Source organism: Leptosomus discolor, chromosome 1 (genome assembly GCF_034619465.1).
Source record: "Leptosomus discolor isolate bLepDis1 chromosome 1, bLepDis1.hap2, whole genome shotgun sequence".
Taxonomy (NCBI): domain Eukaryota; kingdom Metazoa; phylum Chordata; class Aves; order Leptosomiformes; family Leptosomidae; genus Leptosomus; species Leptosomus discolor.
This window is the reverse complement of record NC_141391.1, coordinates 21,550,241-21,576,647: the sequence shown is the minus strand read 5'-3', so window position 1 is coordinate 21,576,647 and position 26,407 is coordinate 21,550,241. Positions and strand designations below refer to the sequence as shown.

At 43.5% G+C, this 26,407-nt stretch overlaps 1 protein-coding gene across 2 annotated transcripts in view; it reads left to right on the top strand.

The window, feature by feature from the left end:
* Window positions 1–26,407, top strand: part of SPATA13 (spermatogenesis associated 13) — a 156,853-nt gene that overhangs the window by 102,662 nt on the left and 27,784 nt on the right. The window contains exons 2-3 of one of the 2 annotated variants that reach the window (XM_086481825.1): window positions 10,497–12,287; window positions 25,114–25,476. In XM_086481825.1, coding sequence (XP_086337951.1) covers window positions 10,497–12,287; window positions 25,114–25,476 — 2,154 coding nt within the window. Of the gene's footprint in view, window positions 1–10,496; window positions 12,288–25,113; window positions 25,477–26,407 lie in introns of those variants that run through there. The other variant, XM_009959813.2, reaches the window with a different exon arrangement.

Sequence of the window (26,407 nt, the reverse complement as noted above, 5' to 3'; positions counted from 1 at the left end):
ACGGGGAATAAGCTGAGGGCAACTGCCTGTTCCCCTAGCCCTTTCCAATTCACAGCACTCCTGGGCAGCTCCTGAGACAAGCTTCGAGTCTGGAGCCATTTCAGGAGTCCTGTTGCTTGTCGAAGCAGTTTCCACTCGTCTTCCCGTGCTTTCCTCCCTGCCCTCGGATGCTGACTTCCCCCTCCTGCCCTGCAACAGCTCGGGTGCAGCCAGGGGAGCTGGTTTAACTCACAGCCTGGCAGGAAAAAGCACAAGGGAGGGCCAGCATCTCTCCCTTTGCGTGGTGGCATGCTCTTAGATCGGTTCAAGCCATTACTTCATCTGTAGAGACCAGGTAGATTGAAGGAGACGATGTGAGCAGCAGCAAGTGGTCTATGGGGAGCGACAGTATCTCCGGGTCAGCATGTGATAACAGGAGAGAGCAAAGCAGCCATTCCAGTCCTCACACAGAAACAGAAATTTTGCGGAATTATGTCATAAAAAGCAAAGGGTGGGAATAGATCTGACTCGGGTATTTAGTATTGCTTAGACAAAAGACAGCCCTAGGACAGAATCGATGCCAACGGCCTCCCTTTCATACTGGAGCTGGAAACACAGCTCACAGCTTCAGCTTAGTATTTTAATTATGTAAGCCAGCGTGCTGAGGGAATGGCTTCTAAAGTTTTTCTTGTTAGATTTTCTTAACCTGAACTTTAACAAGGTCTTTTCAAAAACGGCGGTGCCACTGACAGGAACCAAAATGTCCATTTTGCTGTTTGCAGTGTTTAGGCAAAAACAGTTCACCAGCATAAATTCACTTTAGTAGTAAGGAAACGTGTAATCTTTCAGGTTTAGATCCACCCTGTGCTCTTTCAAGACATAAATTATTAGTCCAGTTTAGAAGATTAATGGAGCATCATCAAAATAGGCAATTCAGTCTTGAAACAGGCACTTTAGTCTGAACTCTTTTCAAAAAATTGGACTTTAGGGTTTGTCCTCTGCATTGGTAGATAATGGATTATTTTCTCATGTGTATGCTTTCTATAGCTCTCATCATCATAAGCACCAAAGTGCCAGAGAAGCATTGATGGATTTGTCCTTGCAGGCCCACGGGTTATAAGGTACTACTCCTATCATCACTTATTTTACACATATGGCACTTAGGCTGAGAAAAGTATGCTGAACTGCCAAGGTCAAAGAGAAACAAAATCCAGAATCCCTCTTCTCTAGCCTCAGTCATAAAGACATTTTTCCTGCATTTTTTTTTTCAGATGATTTACCATTCCTTTCAGGGCTGGTAAAATCCAGAGTTGTTTAGCCTCTACTCATATGGGTGTATGAGCCATAGAGGTCTCTTGAGGCACTGGTTCCGGTCCTCCTTATTTCAGACAATTATGCCATTTCGTACCCCAAGACACACATAACTAACTCCATCTCAGGCTAATTAAGGTAGATTTTCTTCCACACTGTTCTAATAGGAAGACAGTTGCATGATTCCAATGTTCTGATCTTAAACAATCTTCTGATTTCCAACCAAAATCTGGCTGACTTGCACAGCTGCAATGTCTTACAGAGGCAGTCAACATGTGTTTTTTGTATTGCTTCCTAGAAACAATTATAATATTACAAATAACATCAGACTGCAAGAGATTTTCTTGACTATCTTGCTCATAAAAGTTCTATTTTAATATGTAGGGTTGTTTTTAACAGGACCAGTAAGCTAGCCCAAAATTTATAAATTTGTGTGTGCCTGACTCCATGTTCACACAAATAAGTTTTCAAGTGAGCAGCATTGTGTTTTCTGCATCTTTAAAATCAGGTAACTTCTTTTCCTGCCAAATAAACAGACAGTTTGCTTAAACTTTATCATCCATGTTTTAAAAAAATACTCTTGATTTTAGTGTTAATAAAGAAGAAGGTAGGTAGTTACTACAGCACCAGAGAAAGAGTGGGATGACTATTAGTTAAAGGCTTATCATTGCTTTGAAGTTTTCAGGCAGGCTAAATTCAGAGCACGTATTTTATTGAGAAGGCCCAGCATGTAAATGGTGTAGCACTTCATTTGTATCCACTTTGTTCAAATTGTTTTTTTCTAGCTTTTCCATTCCACGGGATTTTCAATAGAGTAAATTCAATCAAAAAGTAGAAGTTAATGACAAACTAGAGGTCAAATTAGCAAGAAGATGTCTCTGTTTTTATTGAAAAAGGAAGAGAAACATGGTGGAGATGGTAATTCAATCTTCTGGCACAAGAAATGTGCCCATGAATGTCAATTTAGTTCAGACTGTAACAAAGACAGCAAGTTTGTCATTGTAAAAAGAGACTGAACAAAGAAAAGTATTGATGCTAATTTTAAAAATCCTGTGTGGTTCTTGAAGCACAACGAATCAGGACTGCCTAGAAGCCTTCTAACAACAAACCCCAGTGCTCCCCCCCGCAATGCTACCTGTTTCTCCTTTTCTTAATCTCACTGAGATTTTCACTGTTCTGACCTCATGAATGTATCAAAAGCTTTTTGCCCTGGCCAGCATGGAGTTAACTAAGGTGAGCAGCTGCACTATCAGCCCTTGGGTATCTGTTGCATCATGCTGGGCCAATTATTCTACTGAGACCTGTTATTTTCTTATAATAAGCATCAGAAGAAAGATGATCCTGTGTAACTTTGCATAATTTCTACTGATGTGGCATTACTCCTAACAAAGTCCACTACCTGCTTCCCTTTCAAAGCATTTCCATCTTTTCTAATATCCAATGGACTCTGTCCCTCTGCGGTGTTAATGTATCCCTGCTCCCTTCAGCACAGCTGAATGATTTAAATGTGGGTTGAGTGCTGCTTGTGTTTCCTCCTGAGCCCAGGGAGAAGCACCATCGCTCAGAAATCAAATAAACCCATGCACAGCCCCTCGCTACAGCTCACACACAGGAACGCATGAAGTGCACCAGCTCCTCACTGTCACTCCAGCCCCTGGCCTGAGCAGTGCACACACTCCTCAAGGCCGTTTTTCTCTGTATTTATTCTTCCATTGATTTATTTTGGCCTCCTGGTTGCATAATGAGGCACCTTCATATCCTCAGGCAATTTTGGAAGGACAGTTTTGGATATAGAGGATGGGTTCGCAGGGTAATCAGGTGAGTGGGGAAGAAGGTTGATAAAGAGCTCTTAATAGTCGCTTTTGCGTGCTATTATTTCAGGCAAGGAGAACAAATACAGAATGGCTGTAGGGCCACCAGATGCTGCAGTGAGGGGTGTGATATCGGAAGGGATGGATCTAGAGCAGAGAAGGACAAGAAAGCAAATGGCTGCAGAGTGGGACAATTCCAACTCTCTTTCTGAGATGGCACTTTTTCCTCCCAGTTAGTTCATATCACTTTAATGTACATCTCTAACAGATCTAATATAAGTTTTTTCAAGATAAAAAGAAAAAGAAATATGGTATAGAAAAAAAAAAGACATTTTTGACTAATCTTTTTTCCTTCCTATTTGTATCTACTTTACATCTCTATGGTCCTTTTCCTTCCTACATCTTGCACTTTGTGAGACACGAAATAAAGGTGGACTTCAGCCTTCCTAATTGGTGACTGGAAGTCTCCTTTATGTTTAAACACAATGATCTGTTTATTGGAAACTGCTCTTCTGTAGTACCAGCCATCTCTTCATGTCAGGCTGTCTGAATAATGCCTCTTGAGGACAGGGAGAAAGAATAGCATCGCAGTCAGAGCCCATGGGGGTTATAAATAGCGTTCTAGCAGCCTGAAAGGCTGAAGCCATCATTAAGTTGCATGCAGCTGTAGTAGTGTAGGTGGGTGAGTAAGAGCAACTCAGAGATGGGATAATGGTAACCTGGTACACAAGGGTCATTTTTCATTGGTGGCGTCACTCCATTGGGCTATTGTGTGCTCCCTAAATTAGGTCTCTGTGTTTAACAGAGCTAAGCAAGCTCAGTGGAACAACCTCAGCAAAGCACATTTAAAAGAAGATTAGAGGGAAAACCAGTATGTTTTGGTTGTGATTTAGACCAAATTGTGATAAACTTTGCTCACTTTGGTCAGTAATTCCTTTATCAGCAGCAAAGTAAAAGCAACAGGAACTGGCTTTATTGGAAGTAGCATACCAGCTTCCTGCACAGGGGCAATGATGACTTTCACTGGGCAAATAAAGAAGTTAATACAGCAATTTAACCCAAGCTGTCCTTTGAGTGTTTTCCTTAGCAACATGATTTATTATCTGGAATGGATTTTTTCAGTGCCAAGACGACAAAGGTCTTGAGTTTGGAAAATCCCTTTTCATTTATTATTACTAATTTGGTTGCAGATATTCACAAATGGAAAAATCCTACATTAATTTCACACAGTTTATATACAAAACAGATGAAAACAATTAGCAGCCTAGGTTAGTTTGAGCTTGCATACACAAACATACTACTCTTCCCTCATTTGGAAACTGAACAAACTGACATCTTGATCCTGCTCCCAGTGGAGTCTGTGGGGGAGTTGCCTTTAACTTCAACAGATACACGACTCAATTCCCCCTGTGGGACCTGTCAATGTGTAAAGATTCCTTGGAGGTTAATTGCTTGCAGGACAGTCCTTGCCTGGGTCGTAAAAAGAAGGTGCAAATTGCAGAACTGGGGCATTAGCTGTGTACTGCAGCCTGGAAAAGATACTGTCATTTAAAGCAGAGATCTCTTATTTCAGTAACCCTGCCATCTTAATAATTAAATTTGGTCACTCATTAATTTAGAGTATGTCTTAGAGAGTCGCTTCCTTTGCCATCTTGCCTAATAGCTGTTGAAGTAGGACAAATGCTTTAATGTTTTCCAGAAATTATTTTTTTGGCTATTTTTCATACTCTCTTTTAAGAGTGCCTTTTAAAAAAAAAAATCAGTACTTTAAACTAGACTTTCAGAAAGTGCTTATAAAAGAACCATGAAAGAAATAATAGAGTTGTGGGAGTGGAAGAGAGGATTTCTAAACTAAGTAGAAATAATCATTCTCATTTAGACTTTTCAGATTCAAGTGAGTGACTTTATTACATAAACGTGCGCTTCACTATTCTGAGAAAGTGAAGAGATGTATCTCTGCCTACTAAAAGTTGGGGGAGGGGGGATGTGTGACTGTTCCCTCATCATTAAAACTATATTCTTTCTCCCATGTCACATTTTTTGTAATCCTTTCCCACCTGTATTACACTTGGAATAATCCTTCTCATTCCTTGTCACATGCGCATTAAACCTCTTTTAAACTACAGACTTAGAGCTTCTAAAACAAGCATTTCATTTTTGTCGCAGCATGATGACCGTTGTCAAATCACTATTAAAAATCTCACGCACATAGCAACCTGGAATTTATTCTTGGAGTCCTTTTCATAAATTACTGTACTTGGTCAACCATAACATGTAATACTGGCACTGCCTCTCAGTTCCCTGCAGCCTTTGTTACTCATCTGGAGTCAAATTATTAACCTGTAAATAACAGAGTACATAGCTCAATTTTTCAGAAATACCTATGAAAATGCTATGAATTTGTTCTTATTTACACCATCTCAAGCATTCTCAGTGGCAGATAGTATTAATGCTCTCAAGAAAAAAAAAAAAAAAAGCTGGAAAACCAGCCAGGAATGTCGCTTCAAAAGCACCTTTTTCAAATCAGAAATTTGGATGACATTTTGCTTTTTTTAAGTTTGTACAAAAACCTTTATATAGGAAGGACTAATCAACTGAAACTTTGGTTTGCAACTTGGAGGAAAAACTATGGCTTGTTTTTCTTCAAATGTTGTAAGAAACTGGAAAGTGTTCAAGTTTATAGTCATAGGAGTGATTTGCCTTCTTTCTCATGGCAGTCCTGTTGATAAATTTTGTGTTGCATCATTTTACTAAACCTTGGTGTGACAGCACCCGAATACTATATACACTTCCTAGACTTTACAAAAAAAAATATTCAGATTAAGAAAAGATTTGGATAATTATTGGTCTCCAGCACAGGAAGTTAAGCCTGTTCTCAGACACACACTTTAGTGTGCTGCATCTGTGCTTCACTAAATAATACATGTAGAAGGACAGGCTGACTCAATGAAGCTGCGAGAGCTAGAAGAGGGTTTAACTGTGCTACCAGTAGAATACATGTAACAAACAAGTCTGGAAGATTAAAGTTGTAGTATTTATTTTAGAAACTTGACAAATGTCTAATTGACTAAATACTGTTATCTCTGTAATTGCAATTTTCTAGGTATTTCCTTTATTAAATGTACTGTCATTTAAAGAATACAACATACAATGTATTCTTACCTAATTATCTAAACTGAGATTTTAGCGTGGCTTTCTAAGGAAATTAAGTTCTTGCGAGCACATTGCTATTCTTCCAATAACTTCTTCCATAATTTCTATCTTTTCAAGCTGTTTTCAACCTGCTGATGAGCTTCAAATACATTTAAAAGGAGGGTTCAGATCTCAAATTTATCAGAATTTCTGAAGTTTCAGAAACACTGTTGGCTGGATAAAGGAGAGACACAAATTAATAGCTCAATTCAGTTCAATAGTTTTTTCAGCTTTGTCTTTTTGTCTGTCTGGTAGATAGAGGACACAGGAGGAACTGGGGGGGCTTGTGGATCAAAAAGAATATTAAAAATGAGTGTGATGGATATACCTGGGATATTCATGGAAAGGAATGTAAAGGAACATAGGAACACAAATCCATTGAAATTCAGGTTTGAATAGTGCTGTTAGAGGTTTTTAAGCAACCAGCACAAACCCCTAGATATACTATGGAGGCTGTGAGACAAGCTTACAAGACTTGTTGAAAGTGTTTTTAAAGGTAGCTTCTGATACACTTTTCGTCTCTCATAAATGAAATAATATTTCCCTCAATGATGCTGCTAAAGTAATTCTCTTGGCCATTTCAGTACCTTCACCGAGTCCCCCTTCAAAGACTTCCCTTCCCCAAGGTCTGAAGCAGGTACTTCTTGCCTGCACTGACTTAAGAACGCCTCCCAGGTAGTCCCAAGCTAACACAGATCAGCAGCCACGGTCCATATGGACCTTCTCCATACTGTGTCAGCATTTCCAGTCCTAATATCCATTTCCCCTTTGCTTCCCACGCCCAACATTGTAGAGCAACCACTTTACTGCCTCATTTGAGTAATTCTTCAAAACTCACTCCTTCCATGGGGCATACCATACAGCTGAGGCCAGCAAGACCTGGGCTGGTGTCAGGCTGTGTCTGCTGCTGCTAACTGCCAGAGAATCCTGTGGTCACTCCCAGAGCTATTTGCTACCTCATTTGACCTACATCCCTTGAGCCCATTTGTTTGCCTCATCTCCTAACTACACCTTGCCTTTGAGAGTATGTCTATTCTGCTCTCCAGAGAAGTAATTACAGCATGTAGAGTCACACCAGTCTCAGAGGAGAGGCAGTGGGGCTAATGGCCATCGTTACTTCTTTAGGGTATCTGTTCTGCCATGCACTCTATGTTGTCCCATTTTCATTTTGTCTTTTACCTGGGCTACATTAAAAGACTTTAAATTATGCCTACAGCTCCAGTCCAAGAGATTTTAGACAGTAAACTATTTGAGCAAGGACTACCAGTTGTTACGGGTCTTTGTCAGGAGTCATGACACACAGCTGTAAGGCATTGTCTCACACAATTTTCTTTGTAGTATATGACTGCTGTTCAGATTGCGCATAAAATGTTCTTGGTGTTAACTCTGAGGAACAGCAGCAAACCAAAAAGCTGTCCAGGTTTAGAACAGAAAGACAGCCTGGGAACCAAGCATGAGTACCTGAAAGAACTTAAGCAGATCAGCGAGCACTTCTTTTTCAGCATTTATGTCTTCAAGCGTAACAAAGCAAACCATGCTTTAGGAAAATAGGCTGATTTGTTCACCAGTGAGAAATGTGGCTTTGGCACCACAAACACAACGGAGCCCCAGTCCAATTTAAATACTAGATAAAAGGTGTACATGTTACGGATTGTTTTGTTAGAAAAATAAGTGCCTAACTACTACATATACTCTGCTGGGGTGAAAAAGAGTGACAGATGATCTGAGGCTTTTTTCAAACACTTTGGGCTTACTAGGAGGATCAGTTACGCTCAGTGAGGAAGCGCACTGTTTAAGGCACAGATTATAATTGGGAAAACAAACTGGTGTTTGAGAAAGGGTGAGAACTGTGCTGGCCTATGGGCCGCGCTGCACGGCAGGGCAGCAGGGCTGCATGACGAAAAGCGGCGGTGAGTCGGGCACAGGCACCTGGAACCGCACGGTGAACGGGGAGGTGAGGCGGGGACAGCATGGTACACAGGCGGGGACATTTTGAAGGTACCAAACACCATCATCCTTGTGTGGCCGGGTGCCGGCGGAGGGGAGGCTCCTTCCCGCCAGCGGCAGCGCTGGAGACCCGCCGGGAGTCACCTCGGGCCGAGCGGGACAGAGCAGACCCTGACCGGGGGGGGGAGCCGCGGGTTCCCGCCCCGCCCCGCCGGGCCACCGCCCCCGGCCGGCGCTGCCCGTGTGCGCGGCGCTCTCCGCCCGCCCGCCCCGCCCGTCCCCCGCCGCCCTCCGCCTTCCGCGGCGGCCGCTGCCATAGCGATGCGGGAGCGGGCGGCGGCGGCGTCGTTCCCCGACTCCCCCCAGGTAAGGGCGCTGCTCCACGAGTGGCCTCCCGGCAGCATCGCGGGGAACTTCTTGTGGACTCGGCGCCGTGAGGTGATTTTTAAAATTTAATTTCATTGTTGTTTGTTCTCCTGCCTCGCTCCCTCCCGCTGCCTTTCTGCTGCTCAGGTGCAGCTGCTCCCAAAGCCGCTTTCTCCGGGAACTTCTCTGCCGAGAGCAGCGCCTGCTTCTCTTTTACTCTGACATGCTCTTTTTTGCGCGTGGAAATTCGCGAGCGGTACGAGAGCACAAGGGCAGGCCGAGGTTTGGGTGCCCGGCGGGCTTTTGTCCGGCCCCGGGTGCCGCGGTGGCGGGGCCAGGCTCGGCCCGGCCCGGCCCGGCCCGGCTCGGCTCCGCTCCGCCTTGGCTCGGCTCCGCCTTGCAGCCCGGCAGGCTCCCGCCGCGACCCTCTGAATGAGGGGGATTAAAAACAGCGGCGAGGGAGACTCCAGGCGTCTCGCTGAAACACAAGGAAATCCTTTTATCCCCAGGGGGACCGAGGCTCGCAAAACTCCTTCTCAAGTGCACTCGGGAGGGAGCAGCCCTAAAAGCAGCGGGCAGGGGCTCCAAGACCCCCGCGTTTCACGTGGTGGCGGGGCTCTGCCCGTGCGGGCTCTGCTGCTGCGGCCCCGCCGCCGTGGAAAACCCCGACGGGCTCCTGCACCCTCTGCAGGCTGCGGGGCTCTGCCCGGCCCCCTCCGCTTGCCAGGGGCCACCCCCGCTGGCCCCCGGAGCCCCCGCGGCCACTTGGGTGGGAAGGAGACAAAAGAAGGGGCCGGGGCTAGCCCTCTCGCTCAAGCACGGCTGTATGTTTTCTCTCCTCGTTTCGGGGGTGGGAGCATTTCCCCCCCTCCCCAGACAATGGCAGGTTTATGAAGATACCACTGGCCCTTGCAGAGAGAACCATGCTGTGACCTTTGTTTTTAAGATGGTGCCAAATTCGGACTGGGCGTCCCAGTGTTTTCTGGGCGTCGGGTAGCACGGCGGTGCAAAGACACCTGCCGGCCCGGCAGAGACCCCTGGCCGGGGCAGGGGAGGCATGGCCGGGGCTCCCCACACGGCTTTCCCGAGCACCGGCGCGTGGTTTGGGTTGCTCCATCTCCCACGCTCGGCTGGGGGCGGGGAGGGGAGGGGAGGAGATGGGATGGGATGATGGATAGATCCCTTATACAGCACATCCCAGTGACAGAGACCCCGGTCACTTCCAAATTAAAGTTTTCGTCGCACTGTCACAACAGCATAGGCCGGCTTCTGGCTTTACGTACTTCTGAATCTTGTTTTCCTTGGCTAGGGAAAAAATGCTTTGCCATGTGCTTGATGTAACTCTTGGATTTACCTGCTAGGGGACAGACAAGACAGTCAAGTGTCATGCAGCCTTCCAACAGCAGCAAGTGTAGATAAAAAGAAGTATGTTTTCCTCCTCTTTGCTTACTGTTTGAGCATTTGGTGCCACTTGATGGAAGTGCTTGGGTTTTTTGGATGAAAACTTCTCCTGTGTCCTGGGGCTCAGTACTGGGCACTGGGAGGAGGAAGACTGGATTGCTGGTTTTGGGGGTTTCTCTTGTAAGTGTGTATGTGGATTATATTTAGTGTTGTCAGGCAGGTGTAGTCGTACTGAAATTACTAGCTTATTAAGCATTAGAGAAACAAGAACATATTGAAATTATTCTGGTCTCTTAAATTGCTAATGAATGCCTTCTTTGGGGGAGTTAGGAATGCCTTCTCACCGCTGTGACACACCTGTGTTCAGTGAAAAAGAACTTCATTTCATGCACGTCTTTATTTCCTATGATGGGGCTCAAACTTCTTTTAGTTGGGGACTTCTAAGGAAATTTTTCTAATATTTATTTTCCTGTTGTTTTCCTGATGCAGGCAGTGCAGCCTGAGGAGCTCAGCTCACCCAGTCCATGTGAAAGCAAGACAAAGCAAGGTGCAGCAGATGAAGGAGAGGCAGCGAGGTCAGCTGGTGGAGACAGCAGTGCAGCTTTGAGCTACCCCAGCCTCCATCTCCATGCATACAGCATAGAGAGCATGACAACGTTTCCAAATGGCTGCGGAAATGGCACCACCGTTACTTGTATAGTTATGGATAATAAAGAGCCCCAAAACCAGACTACCTGTGTCAGTCATAATGGGGACTACAGCACCAGCAACAGTAACGAGGAGGAAATTCAAGAGGATAAACTCAGCCCTTCCAAAATCATGCGCTTTTTCACCACTCCTCGGAAACGGGCTAATTCCAGCTCTGAAAGGCCTCGTTCTCTAGTTTTGATGGGCAACTCGTCTACGTGGAATGCTTTGTCTTCCATCAGAAAAATGGGATCTTTCAAGAAGTTGAAATCTTCAGTTCTGCAAGGAATTCAAACAAGGGAATGCTCAGACATCTTAAATGAGAATGGTGTAGGCAAGCATGGATCGAACGGGACTGTGGTGCGAGTTCAGACTAACAGGTATTCCTATTCGGGGCCTCTACATGATTTCCAGAATGCAGTGGATGGTTTAGCTTCTGACTGCTCTGATGCGGAGGAGAGCGATGAGTCTTTCCTGCGGAATACTCATCGCTCACGCAGCATCAGGCGGGCTTATGGTGCTGGCCGCATAAACTTGCTGGACACGGATAAGGTTGAGAGTCATTCCAACTGTACTAGGCCAACATCTCCTGTCACCGCGGAGCCAAAGATCTGTGAAATTTTGGTGAAAGACTCTGAAAACAACAGAATCATTTATCGGAGAAGCAAAAGTTCAGATAATTTGAACTTTCTTAAAAAAAGCTCGTTCAAACGGAAGTCCACCTCAAACCTTGCCGACCTCAAGGTTGCAAATGAGAAACAGCTGCCAACAGTGAGTGTTACTTCTGCTGACTTGGACAAAACCAGTGGGAACCCCGAGAGGAGATCCAAGCGATGGAAGAGCCCTATCAGGGCAAAGGATTTTGACCGAGTTTTGAAGCTTGTCAGTAATGTTACAGATGTTGCATGGAAGAAGGATGGCCCTAAGAGCACGGCTTCTTCTTCCAGCGAGCAGTCCCAGAGAACAAGATCAAACAGCAGACTGCATGATGACTACTCCCGCAGGGTTTCCAGCAGCACGGATCGTGACAGAAAGAGATGCACCTCCCCAGTATCTAGTCCAGACTCTTCCTTGCCAGGAACACCTTGTCTGCAAAGCCCTGCAGTTGCTCAGGATAAAAAGGTTGAAATGAATGTAGCTGTTGCTGAAGACAAAAGCCTCCGGACGTCATCAGGTATCCCAGACTCTGATAGCTTCTCACCCACACTGAATGACATAAGTCCATTTCCCAATGAAGTGTTTTATTCAGACTCGGATGAACCAAAAGCTACCCAGCAGTTTACATATGAAGCTGAAAACCCTCACGTTCCGGTCAGGCCGACTACTCCGAAGCCTCAAAGTCCCACTGCAGAGAAAGTCAAGTGCAATATGAATTTCCAGTGCCCAAACCATCATAGCACATTGTCACTGAGCTCATCGGGGAGTGAGGAGAGGGTCGAGGTACCGGGGCTGAAGCTGGGCAGGAATCCTGTTTGCTTCCAGGACTCGGTGCAAACGGTGTACTATGATGATGGAAATGAAGACAGTGGCATAAGCAGCCACTCTCAGCTGAGCCTCAATTTAGCTTCTGGTGCTGAAGAGAAAAAGGAAGAGGTAAGAAAGAAAGCAAAATCCTTTAGAAGAGGTATGTGTGTGTGTGTGTGTATATATATATATGTACATCAGGTTTTTGTCTTTATTAATGCAAAACAATGCAAACAATGCAAAATAACCTGAATACTAATGGCTATTGTAGCTTGTTATTGCTAAAATATGCTGACAGCAATTATTTCCTTTAATATATTCTCTTTGGATGCTAACGTCAAATTGTTTTTTCTTTGTGCATTAATATCAAAGAAAGTTTTGGCAGCAAAGCTATTCATGTACGTTTTCAAGGGCAGCTAATTGCACCCTGCAGATACACCGCCTTGTCATGTGGTCTTGGATTTTACCAGCCTAAGCAAGGTCTGGCTGTGTTTCCTTCCAAGCTGAAAGGTCTCTAAAGAGTCTATGTATTTTGAAGTAAGTGTTGATTCAGTGTAAAACGCTGTGGCCTTTTAAAGCCATGCAGAACGTGGTAGTAGCTGTAGAGCATTTGTGGACTGAAAGATACAGTATAGAACTTTAAACATTCGGTTGTATCCGATGTTTTCACTGTGCAATGATGACCATGCTGAGGCAAACTGTTTAGTTATTTATTTGCCTGCAAATTTCAAACAGCAGTACTTTAGATGCTGGGTTGAGTGTGTTGCTACTGATGCTTTGGTGAAGACACTAGTGTTTTACTGCACCTAATGCATGATTTCATACTCTCAGTAGATGGGTAGATAGATATATTGCAGCACCTCTGAGGTCAGCTCACATAATAACCCTGTGCCCTTACCGAAAGCACTCTGAGAGGTGGCACTGGAGTAGTTGCAGTGATTTGGCAATGTTGATGAAGAGGTGTCAAATGTATCGTGGAATGGTTTGGGTTGGAAGGGACCTCAAAACCATCTAGTTCCAACCCCCTGCCATGGGCAGGGACACCTTCCACTAGACCGGGTTCCTCAAAGCCCCATCCAGCCTGGCCTTGAACACTGCCAGGGAGGGGGCACCACAGCTTCTCTGGGCAACCTGTGCCAGTGTCTCACCACCCTCACAGTAAAGAGCTTCTTCCTAATATCTAATCTAAGTCTCCCCTCTTTCAGTCTGAAACCATTACCCTTTGTCCTATCGCTGCACTCCCAGACAGAGTCCCTCCCCACTTTTCCTGTAGGCCCCCTTTAAGTACTGGAAGAGCTTAATTAATATGTCCTTCTGGAGAAACGTGAGTTTGTTTACTGTAGTGCTTGCAGCTATGGTAAGATTGTAAAAATAAACCTAGTGTGTATAAATGAGTCCCAGAATTGCCCCAGCTTTTCCAAAACTCTCACTTAAGGGTGTATGCAAGGGGATGCTTTCACAGTGCCAGACGAGGAGAGCACGCTGGTGTGGAGGTACCTCAGTTGTATTTCTCGGGAGTAAAATGGGAGGCAGAATTAATGCTACTCATCTACCATCTAGTGGTGATCTGCGATCATGACCCAGGAGAAATTCAGCTCGTCCCTCCCCTTGGCTCCCGACAAACCAGTACAGTTTTTAAATGAATGTGTACATTGGGTGGATAAAAGTTACTGCAGTTTTAGTTTTAACACCACATTCTGTTATTATCTAACATGCAATTTAAACTTTCTCTTTACATTATAACATATTTTAGGTTAATTGTGAGTGCCTTTTAGTGCTCGCTTCAGCTGTCTAAATGGGGAGAGTGGTATGGTTTCTCCCTGCAATTTCTTTGGAGGGTTTTATTGCTCATTTCCTCCTCCTTTGCAGCATGCTTCCCTCAGTGTGAAGGTAGCTTGGTACCAAACATACTTAGGCCAGGTTATTTTTTTAGTTGGAGTTTATTCAGCCCGCAGGCACTTTTGAAATGATGCATACTCACCCAGTGAGGTCATTGGGGTTTGAACTCTTGAGTACAATTCATTTTTAACTCTACCTTACACCTTGCATGTTACCAAACTGTATGCACCCAGCAAGTTGTTCCTGTGACAGTCAAGCGCTTGGTTCATTTTCAACAATAATTTGAGATGTAATGCTGAGCCATGCAAATTCCAAGCTTTTTAGACTTTCTCTGAACGTTAAATACACTGTATTGACGAAAAACTCTGCATTATTTCCATGTTCATGTGTGTTCTTTCTGTATGGATTTCATGTAAAAGCCAGTATGTATTCCGGTACAGCCACTAAAATCTCTGTGGCTTAGAGACATATTTCAGTACAAAGCTCACATGGTGCTAGGCGGTCAGACTCAAACCTGTTCTCCTTTCAGGACTGGGTGCTGTCGCTGGAAGCAAATCTAGTTTATTCCCTTACTCATTCATCTAGTAGATTAGTTGGCACATGAAGTCTGTGGAACTTGGTCCATCTCTATATTCTCCCAAATGTGGAAACTAAACATTTCTACTTTGCATTTCCCTGACACTGTAAAGCTGATTTTTCAGTATTCACACAAGGGCTAATTGATCTTTTGGAGATTTTTTTTTTTCCCTATGTGATTGAGTCTTGAGATCCTGTCACTTCTGTCGCTTTGTTGGTTTCACCAAAATGCAAGATTTGGACTGGAGCAGGGAAGGTGTTTGGCCTGCTCAGTTGTTGGTCCTGCCAGAGGTTGCTTCCCAGGGAAGAGCTAATTAAGTACAGCCTGGATCCATGTCTCAAGCACTTCTTAAGCTAGAGAGGTGTGAGTCACCAAAGCTGGTCTGTGACAGCCCATGCTTTCACAGTCTCTGCTTTATGCCACTGTCACTTATATTCAATACGTTGCTTTTAAGTAGCATTAAGAGATGATTAAGTACAAGTTTGTACTTGGTCTGTTTCACATAGTCTTTACTTTCCTGAAGAAGAGCCCCATGTTACTATAAATAATGAGAACTTAAACTCGTTGCTTTGGACTGGCATGTGTTAGCCACTAAGGCTGCCTAAACAAAACACTGTTTCGAATTTGTTAGAAAAAAGACAAATCGAGTTATTTGACATTTCAGCTAGTCTTTCTCAAGCTCTTAGAGGACCTGCTATTTAAGTTGCCTTGCTGGCATCTGGCTTCACAGTACACCAGACTTTTTGTTACTTATATACCTTATCTGCATGACTGTAAGTGAATGATAAATTAAGTGAAGAGGTAACTACTGTAATTAGAGTTGAGTTACATTTTGTTTGCAGACTGTATTTTAAGTTCTCTGAGACCTGTCTGTTGACTCGTTTATGTTTGTGCCGTGCCAAAGTCAGTGGTCCTAACTAATCCCCAGCACTCAGCTGTTGGCAGAGTTGAGCTGGTCTGTCCCGTACAGGTCTCTGGGCTCTGAATGTTGAGCACAGACAGCTTAGCTTGAGGGACAGCTTATGGAGGAGAAGAGGAAGAAGAGCGGTGTGGTTGGGAATATGGAGGGGATTCAGGTCTGTCCTCACTGTTCATCCTCCCTCTTTCTTGCTTCAGAAAGAGTCCTCACAGTGAAGAACCAAAGGTTGATGGCTGGATGCAGTCATGTTCAATACCCGCAAGGAGCATGCAGCAGCCAGGAGCTGAGGATGGGCATCCTTGGTACCTACCAGAAGCTCCTGAGTGCTGTGAGGCTGGGCATGAGCACACCTGCTGGAAGCTAGCTGTTTTCAGCTCTCTGAACTCTTCTTTTTTTGATTCATTCACCTCTGGTTCATCCACATGCAATTTAGAGTGTGGCTTAATCAGCTTGATGAGTATAACTGAAAATGTGCTAAGCTGTGAAGGATAACTAGGTAAGGTAAATAAGGGGGGAAACTTCTTAAACTGGGTTTAATCCTGTGGGGCTTGTAATGTGGAGCGAGGGTTCACCACTCCAGTGGCACTCTGCTCTTGTTGGCTACAGGGCCTGAGGACAGAGCAGCAGAGCACTGTCACAGGCTCTCGACAGCATCTCTGACAGCAGACAGGTTTCAGTTAGATTGGGTGCCATTAGATTTACACTAAACTCTGAGCTGCTCTGCACAAATCGGGATACATTCACAGGATGTCTCCACAGTTGCTCAAAGAGCGACTTCCAGGAGGGCTTGCCCAGAGCTAAACCAGAAACCACTGCACATTGCTACAAACCCATCGCTGAAATGATGCAGAAGGGAGCACCTGAAGGACACAAATAGCTTTCCATCGCAGCAAAAACTCTTCCAACACACTGCAGCAGAGCTGTCTGCCATTCAGTACAGCCTGTAATCATTTGTTGCTGTGTCCTCTGCTAGGAAGAAGAAAAACAAGGCAACGGTGACAGTAATCTGAATTTCGGACCAGTTCAAGTTTTAGACTGAGTAACTGCAGTGCTGAATGAAATTGACCATTCCTGAAAACTCTAGGGTAACACAGGAGTTACTGTCATCCCTACAAGAGGGTCTGTGGATGGTTGAAAGGGGGAGCAGAGATGGACTGCAATTAGCCCAGGGCAAGCTACTCCCTTTCCTTTACTGCATTTGTGCTCCCCTGCTTTTCCAGAGTGTCCGATACTTGACTCTGCTGTAGTTCTCCTCTGACACCTGAGTAATACCCAGGCGCTGCTCACCATGGGATCAGGAGTCGCAGTACCCCAGAGAGTGGAACAGCACTTCTGGCCACGTAATTTTTTTTTTACATTCAAGCACGGTGTTGAGTTGTCAGCACTGAAAATCCATCTCGCCTGTAGGAAGTTGTGATGTCCAAATTGAGCAGAGGCAGCTGCAGAGTTTCCTCTGAGCCGCCTGCATTTCCCCTTTCTGGCATCCGGAGGCTGCTGTGCTGCTCGTGGTACTGGGATGCTGAGCAGGATGCTGTGGCAGGTTGGGAGATTGGCTGGGTGCTGGAGGAGACTGAGCACAGCAGCCTCGACTCTTCCTACTCCCAAGCTCAACCACAGCAGCCTCGCCCTTACTCCACGCTCTAGGAAGTAATAGTTTGCAGATGCAGAGTTGCCCAAGGCAGCTCCACCCCATGCAAACTGGAGTCCGTGACTGCTGCTGAGACCTGCTGGTGGCTGGGCTTGGGCTTGGGCTTGGGCAGGGGCAATGAGGCTTTGCTCTGGAAGGGTAGAGAGAGGGAGGAACCAGAGGACCGCTGCCTGGAGAGACACTGAAGAGATGCAAAGGCCTATGACTTTTTATGTTTTGCTTTGTTAGCATAAAGTTCCACTTTCAACCTGTGGTTATCATCTGGCTTCTGAGGTTTGCCAGCAGATGTTACAAAGACAGCCTGGAAAAAGTTGCTCGTTTTTTTAAGAACTGGTACTTGATCTCTGGGGTGTTCTGAGTCAATTTAGAAATTACATAGGGATTATTAATGCCTAAACATCTTCTAAAAAGAGATGCAGAATATGAATACTCCTTTACTATACACTACACGCCTGGTGTTCCAGTTTAGATACTGAAGTAAAGAAGGGACAGCATTAAGAGCATCACCCAGCCACCCCCATGTCACTGGAAAACTAGTGGAAACAGTTTTCTGTTTTAGGCACGCTTGCATTTTTGTATGACTGATGAGATTATTTCTGCAAAGCAAATAATTTCTCTGCAAACTCCTCTATGCCAGTCGGAAATATGTTAGCTGATTTGGTTTTGGAAATGAGTTAGGAGAGAGGATGAAGGAAATCCTTGAGGCTGAAGAACAGATTTGAGAGTCATGAGATCCGCTTGTCGTTTCCAGTTCAGCCCTGTGTTTCCTCTGTGACTTACATGACTTAACCGCTTTGTGTCTGCTCCTTATCTCTGAAATGTGGATATTATGAAGGTGAACTCGCTAATCTTGGTAAGGCGTGTTGCTGAGAGGGAAAGCATTATGCTTGTTGATTACGATAAGCAGGCTTTCAAGGATCAGGTTAAATGAAAAGCAACCCTCCATTAAAAATGCCTTAGAAACATATGGCTAAACTTTGTTTGGGGTTGTGTCTATATAGCCTGATCTTTTAATGCAGTTTTATAGGTGTATTTGTTAGTTAGAACACCACAATTGCTTTGGTGTCAGCAAATCCCAGGAGTAGAATTATATAAATCTTTTCCAATTTCTGAAACTTCCAAAATGAGTATTTTACCACAGTAGTTTGTGTTGCTAATGGGGATTGATTTTACCATATTACAAGGCACAGTAATCTAATTTTACTTTTATTACAATGCATGGTATTTCCTGCATCCATTCTAGGAGCTCATACTAGTATAGTGCCGTGGTATTCCTTCAGAGGGTCCCACTTTGAAGCAGTACTTTGCAGATTTTTACTGTGGGTCCACCCAATTCTAGGAGGTGTGTGTGGAAGAAAAGGCAGATTATCTTGCTATAATGTTTATAACTTCCAAGCAGCTAAAACTTATGTTAAATTTTGAATATGGTTGTATTACTTTGATTTCTTCTGCTTTCCTTGTTTGTATAGGTGTAAATGCATATGTTCTTACAACATTTTTTTTTGCACAGATTGTATTCTCCCATCTTGCAGATCACTGGTTGAATAGCACTGTGTATTCTAGGGATAGATAGTCAATGCATTTATTTGGGGTCTTCTCAAAGGCTCATTAGAAAGAAAAGATGCTAGTGGCAGAGGAGGCAGAGAGATGTAAAGAAAAAGAATGTAGTGCAATTTGCAGTTAATTAGAAAGGAATAGATGGAAGTTCTCTTCTTGTAAGTGAATTGGACTGGTTCGTTAATTCTGGTTAGTTTGTGATAGAAGATGCAAACACTGACCGAATGAGTGCGTTCTTTTACAGTAAAACCAATCATTTCCATGGTAACTATTGCTGTGATGGTATCACTGTTGGAAATTGTCAGCCTGTTGGATCGACAGGGAATCACTGGGCTCTCATAACACTTTAGGATCTCTTTATAAAATCCAGAAAGGAAGCAATAAATATATTTTCTCTGGGAGGCTGTGTTGTGTCCAGAGTCTCATAATCTCTGTGTGTGTCACAACAGTTTGCAAATAAAAATATTGATTGTGTCCATGAAGCATAAAACAAGCTATTGACCTCAGTTAGTAGTGGTGATAAATGAACTTCCACTAATGCTCCCCCACTGCTATTTAGCAAAAAGAAAAAGTGCAAAGGTTGCCTTTTATCGTGTACCTGGGTGGAGACATGTTGTCCGGACTTTTACTCTGTTAAGTGAAGGTGATAAAATAATTTATGGCCGCTAGATCATGATCACTTGGTCATTTATATTTTTGGTGGCTTATATGAACTGAAAAATAAATTCTAATGTTATTACTGAGTTCCTAGCATTTGTCAGTTACTGTGTTATCCAGAATATCAGCTGTTTAATAGTCAGCAGTTATAATACTGGCATATAACTGTCATTACTAGCATAAGAAGTTTGTCCATTTTTATATAAAACCCCTAAATGTACACAGAAATGTGTACTCATGTGATCAAAATACAGACAGACCTACATGACATAGCACAAGTATTGTGAGGCTTTTAAGCCTCGTCATTTAAAGAACATGACTGATTATCCATCACAAGTTTTCATTGAGAATAGGTAGTAATTGTCTCTGAAACTTCTCAGCTTACTCGGGTTTTCCTTGTAACTTACTCTCAGCCAGAATTGTCATCTGTTTCATTTATCGTACTTTTTATAAATCTCATTTGGAAATTAATATACAATTCTCATAAAGACATTATTAGATTTTGTTTATCATCTTTCTCTGCATTAGAAAAGGCACCTGTAGTTATCAAGGCTGTATTTCAGCCAGGCAGCTCAAAAATGCAGAGATACCAAAACAAGAAGCATTGCAACTTACTGTGGAGCTAAAGAAAAAAAAAAAAAAAGGCAGAAGGGGGCCGGGATGCACCTTTCCCTGACAGCCATCAAGGCTGGGGGTCCTTGTCCAAGAGGCACCTACCTGTGACTTCCCAGCGGATTGCCAGGGAGAGAAAAAACTTTCAGGAGGTTTAAGTGTCCTCTTATACTGCCATGCTTGCCTATGTGTATGTGTTATGAAGCATTAATTGTATTGGTACATTTAGAACATTAAAATAAAATTATAAAAATTCAAATAGGTAAATGGTAGGGGCTGAGATCTGGATTAGTGGGCAGGGAGCCTCAGCAATGTATACAGGCATCAACACATTTACAGAGTGGTGATTTTATTTTCATTAGGAGTTTATTGGCATGAGTACATTAACAAAAAGTCACCCAGGGATTGTTCTTCCTTTGCCGTCGTGGTGGCAGTAGTATGTCAGCCCTTACAAGCCTACCAACAGCAGCAAGCTGACCAGCAGTGGGCTGTGTTGGGTCAGACTTACAGTTTGGGCTTTTTCTGCAGTGGAGGGTGTGGTCAGGTATAGGATGAAGCGTTACTCATGGTTGTTATAACTGTGCCAGCAAAAGTCCTGCCATGCAATTTCAGGTATTGGCAGTTTTTGCCATTTCACTGAAAAAAGTCGCATCCATATAACCAACACTTTATCAATATTGTACAGATCAGATCTCATGTTCCTAGGGCAGCAGTCCCTCTGAAAACAATTTTGGGTGCTGAATTCATCAAATATACACTGTAGTTTGAGTAATAGTTGCAGAACCTGGCTCTCATCTGGTTCTAAAGGCTAAGCTAAGATTTCGGTGGCTAAACGCCTGATGCTGATGTTGCTTACATTGGTATTAATGAGTAACAGGGAATGGCAACAGCAGTCATGTGCCATTAAATGCTACAGGGTTGTACCAGTGCCAGGTTGAGCTGAGCGAGATCATGATCAAGTCTTTGAAGCTGCTGTGCCTGGATTGGGAAATCAGTCTGGGCCCAGGCAAAGGAGAGATTTGGTCTGGCTGAGCTCAGACTCTGCCATGTAGTTGTCTATCTTGGAGCAGCCTGGGAAGGGGGGCCTTGGGGAGCACACCCTAAACAGCACACCTGAAGGGGGCACCTAGATCTAAGCTGAGTTACCTAAAAATAGCTGTCAAGTGCAATGAGGGGCAGGTATCCAAGACAGCTGTGCACAGCTGGAAAGCACCCAGTGGGGAAGCTGCATCTTGCTGGAGCAGGAGATGGGGACCAAGCAGGGTTCTGCAGGGCGTTGGGGGACGTGGCTGTAGTGCCATCTACATCTGCCTGCAGTCAGGTTTGGTGCCTGATTCCTGCCTGTAGTGCTGCCTGGCTGATCCCTTCTGTAGGCTTGGCTAACACTCTCGTTTAGGGGCTCAACTCCAGATTTCCTGAACATAAGCACCCAGTGCTGCTGGAGGTGCCCCGACTGGTTCCTCCTTGTCTCCAGGGGCTGCTTCTAGGTGTCCCGGGCCTTCCATAGGTCCTGTGTCATGCTTGCACAATGCATGTACATGGAGATATTTTAGATCCCTTAAAACGTTTGAAATGGTGCTGGGTGCCTATGTTAGGGCAACAAAATTTCACCCCGGATTTCTACAGGCTACGATGACAGCTTTGATGTCTAGCTGACATACAGACATGTCCATTGCAGACATAAAAATTTAGATATGGGAATCTGGAGCTGAATCCCACCCTAAGAGTGGCATATTACATGGGAACAATAGCAAATAGAAGTGTAGCCTGGATCAAAGTAAATGTTTGTTTTAAATGGTTGTATTTGTTGATATACTGCTGTCAGGAAAAAGGAAGATGATCAAAGTATGATTTAACTAATACGCTGTCGTAGGAATTTAGCTGTCCAGATAAAATTAAATTATTTGCATCAGTATAAATAAGTAGAGCTGTTTGTGTTTGTAGTGTCAGAGGAAACCTAACTGAGGATACAGCTTAAAAGACAAGGTGAATAATCTCGATTGCTGTCAATCCTTTGCTGTTGCTAGACTAGCAGATGTGAACTTCAGAAAATCCAATGTGGATTGAGCTTAGACTTTTACGTCCCAGAAATCTGGAAAGTCCTTGAAATTTTTGACCAACACTTATAATGCATGAGTCGGTGCATGACAATTTGATTTTCATACTATATATATATATTCATGTATATCTCCACTCATGTCTATAGATGTTACCAATAATAATTGTATAATATAAACCTTATTTTGCTTATAAAGATTAATGAAGAGAAGGTCATTTGAGGTCAGTTGTGCTGCACCAGTATAAAGCCAGTGACAGGTGGAACAAAATTGTTTCCTTAGAATTTTTTCATTGATGTCAAGAATCACACTTATGCTTAAGTGGCTGCAATACTGGAGCCTATGACTTGTGTGCTGGATATTTTATTCCTTCTAGTAAGTGGTCACTTGATCAGGTCCTGCTTGAGTAGGTCACATAGAGGAATGTGAGGTTATCAGTCTGGTTTCCTCTGAATTTTGCTATGAGAGAATTAAGTTTTCTGTTTTATTAGTATTATTCAATGCAGTTTACAGGTCTAAGCCTAAAAATACACGTCCTTCAGCATTGTTTATTGCACAGCAGAGATTAATCTGGCTGTCATTTGGATCACTGCTGTAGGTGGAGTGCTGCAGAGGGAGAGCAGTCCTCCCTTTGCAAATGTTATTGCTCAAGATAAGGGTGTAAAAAGCAGATTAGGCGATGACATGTGACGTGTCCTTCCCTCAGTCTAAAAGTACAGGATCATGGGATGAACTTCGCCTGACTGGTTACACAGAGAGCGTGCTCACATTTGTAGCTCTTACAGACAAGACTGCAAAACAAAAACATAAAATGACTCTCATGAGCTCCTTTCTCAGTCACTGCATATGTGGAGATCCTTTACCTGTGTCCGATTCTGAGGTAAGAACCTTACTTAACCTGTGATTTTGCTGCTCTGACCTCGGAGGGGCTGTGCTTTAAATGACAGCTTTGCTGAAGCTGTGTCAATGCACCAGCCAGGGATTCACTCTCTACTGAATTGCTTATACTGTTAAAAAACTGGTCCTAAGCTGAAATCTGCAGAGAAGCTGAAGCATACTTGATGACAGGTGTGATGCCATAGAAATCAGAATTTATGCAAGTGCTCTATTTAGAATAAATTTTGTGCTGTAAGTTAAAAAAATTAATGTAGAGCAATGTATGACATTGATAATTTTTCATACCTTAATTGCAGTAATCATGTTCAAATTCTGGCTGTTCAATAACTTTGCCTACTAGCTAAAGTGCTTTCATACAGTGAAATTTGGCTTAAGCTGTCTTTCAAACACAAAGCAAAATCTGGCCACTGTATCAGGTGGTCTTCTAAAGAAGGAGTTGTACTGGTTGAAAATGGTAGGTGGAGAAGAAGGTGACAGAAGTAAGTCCTCTTTCACAGGCATCATTGTAAAAGGCTGATCCTGGGCTGCCTGTTTGCTTTGAATATGCAGTACCTGAAATGCTTTCATCTGAACAAAATGTAGCCAGAGACAGAGAAAATGGTGCCTGCCTTTTTTGGAATAATTCCTAGCTTTGAGCATCATCAGAAATGCACTTGGATAGTCTAAAGATATCCTAATAAATAAATAGGCTGATTTTTTTTTTTTTTTAAAAAGTCAGAATTAGTTCATAAATTGTATGAGAACTTGGGGCGGGGTTCAATGGCTCAGCAGTGCTTTGGAGTTTGTCATTCACTCCGTCAGGCATTCATGCAAGCTACCACTCAGCCCAGAAATGCCCACCTTCCTTTCTCTGTTTCTTTTCTGTTCTTTATAGAGGAGCCAGGAAAACCCAAGGAAACACTGAGAATTTGGAAATTTGAGAGGAAAGTGAATAAAAATTTTATGTGCAGTATTTTTTCTCAAAAACTGCAGGGGTTTTGCTAGGAAAGTTTACAGCTATTACTCCAAATACTGAAATCCTTAAAAATGTTCCCTCTAACAAGTGTTTCAATTGAGGTTATTTTATTTCCAAAGTTGTAGTACCAGTGCAATTATGATACCTGTAGGCATTAACCTCTGTGAGCCAGATGTGCTGTTAAATAGGAGCAACATGCTCATTTTTCAAGCTTCCTCTCTAAAACCGTCAGTTTTTCCTGTATTTGTGTTATAATGTGCCTCTGGTCCTAGTCTGTATGACCATAACCTCCCTGAGTGTATAAAAAATTAGCTTCTCCCTTCCAAACTGGAGGAGCTTGCTCACCCGATTTGCACATGGCTATACAATCTCTAGATCTGACCCAAGTGAGAGTGTGGGAGTTACTGGTGGGAGGGAGTGCAACTGCACGTTTTGGTATCGGCTTGCAGTTAGCGTGGGATCGACAAGCAAACTGCGGCCTTACTGTTTATTTTCATCACTGAATAGAGGTAAAGCAGTTGAATAGCACAGAACCATAGAATGGTTTGGGTTGGAAGGGACCTCAAAGATCACCTAGTTCCAACCCCCCTGCCGTGGCAGGGACACCTTCCACCAGACCAGGTTTCTCAAAGCCCCATCCAGCCTGGCCTTGAACACTGCCAGGGAGGGGGCAGCCACAGCTTCTCTGGGCAACCTCTTCCAGTGCCTCACCACCCCCACGGTAAAGAATTTCTTCCTAATATCTGATCTAAATCTCCCCTCTTACAGTTTGAAACCATTGCCCCTTGTTCTGTCACTATGGGTCTTGGTAGAAAGTCCAGAAACACAGTGCGCTCGTTGAATTATTTTTACCGCTGTTAGATGCAGCATCCTACTTGTTCACAGAAACAAGTCCTGTGAGTGCCACAGCTGTGTTTCTAAGACATCATTCGGTGAATTCAGTGTTTATGATAGGGCCTATCTGTACTGTTGAGGTAATAGGTGAGTTTTTAGTGTTACTAGTCATATTTGCCTGAGAGGTGCTGATGGTTTAGTGTTAACCTTCCTCAACACAAGCATCATGATGTCTTTGCTTTGCAAAGTTACTCTCTTCTTGAATTGTCAGTTGTATTATTGTATTTATTATGGTAATACTTTCTTTTTAGCAACGTTAAGTTGACCTGCCATATGAAAAACTCACAAATGATTAAGTGTCAGAAAATTCTGTGGCTTATTTGACTTGTTCACATTTAAAAAGGTTGTTTCTGATGACCACTGGAAGAGGTGTCCATCCCAGGATGAAGACAAGACAGACACACAAAAGGTGACACCCAGGAGATGGAGCTCTGGAAAAAGATCACGTCCCAGACCTCTCTCAGACTATGGCCAGATGTCGATCAGAAGTTTCTCTATACCAGAAGATGCAGTTGTGGTAGAGTCTCAGAAGACAGACTGCATGGATGGAGAAAATCAGCCAGGACTGGCTTCCATCGGGTCTGTGATCCAAAGCAATACAGTAGGCTACCACAGAGGGCGAAAAAGACGACCCATCTCTGTAATAGGTGGGGTCAATTTCTATGGAAGCAATCCGGCAGAAGAGATAGAAGGTCTGCTGACACAAGTAAGATAAGAGATGTGCTCTCTGCAAACTGCAAAAGACCCTTTCACTTCCTTGTCTCTGTCTTCAGCCTAGAAAATAGAATGGATGCTTCCTTCTCTTCCTTCCCTTTTGTCAAGCTGACATCGTGTACTTACAAATCTGCTTTCCTGGTCACTAATTACTTTGTCTTGTTGTTAAAAAACAAACCAGCATGGAGTAAAACTGATACTGCCTTTGGGATAGGCTTTTCTGTATTGTAAATTAACTGTATTTCTTTCTTGGAATGGTCATTATGTCTCGAATTGGTATATAAGAGCTCATTTGTGTTTAATACAGCTGTGTGTTCAGTCTCCTTACAGGGTGTAGGGCCTGAGGAACAGAGGGGTACAAATCATAGCACATTATTTATTGATCATTTCAAATTCTCCAAAAACAGGCCTGTTCAAAACCTGTGGCATTCTCTGTGGTGTTCAAAATCTTGGTATTGGCATAGTGAAGATACTTAAAGCTAATAAGGACATTGCTTAAGAAAATTGGTAATAAATTGAAAAATAAATGAAATAAATAAAGAATCTAAGAAAACTGTCAATATGAATAAAATGTCTGCTTATGTACTACTAAATTGACCTGATGGAACGAACGTAGGAAGCCTGCAGTTGAGTTAGCACTTGAGCTGCACCTATATACTTATTTATTTGCCATCTTTGTTGGCTTAGGTATGAGACTGAGAAATAAAAAAACTTCTGAGAGATAAAAATAGCTCCTTTTCCCCTGGAGGTAGTCCTGAGTGGGTACAATGTGTAGAGGAATGTACTGTTGCATTGGTAGTGGTGGCCCCAGTTGTCTTGCAGTTGCTTACAGAGCTTGAGGCTCACGGGCTTTTGTAACACTGCACTGATCAGGTGTTTTCTGCTTTCCAGAAAAGCTGGAGGACTCCTACCTAAAGCGATTA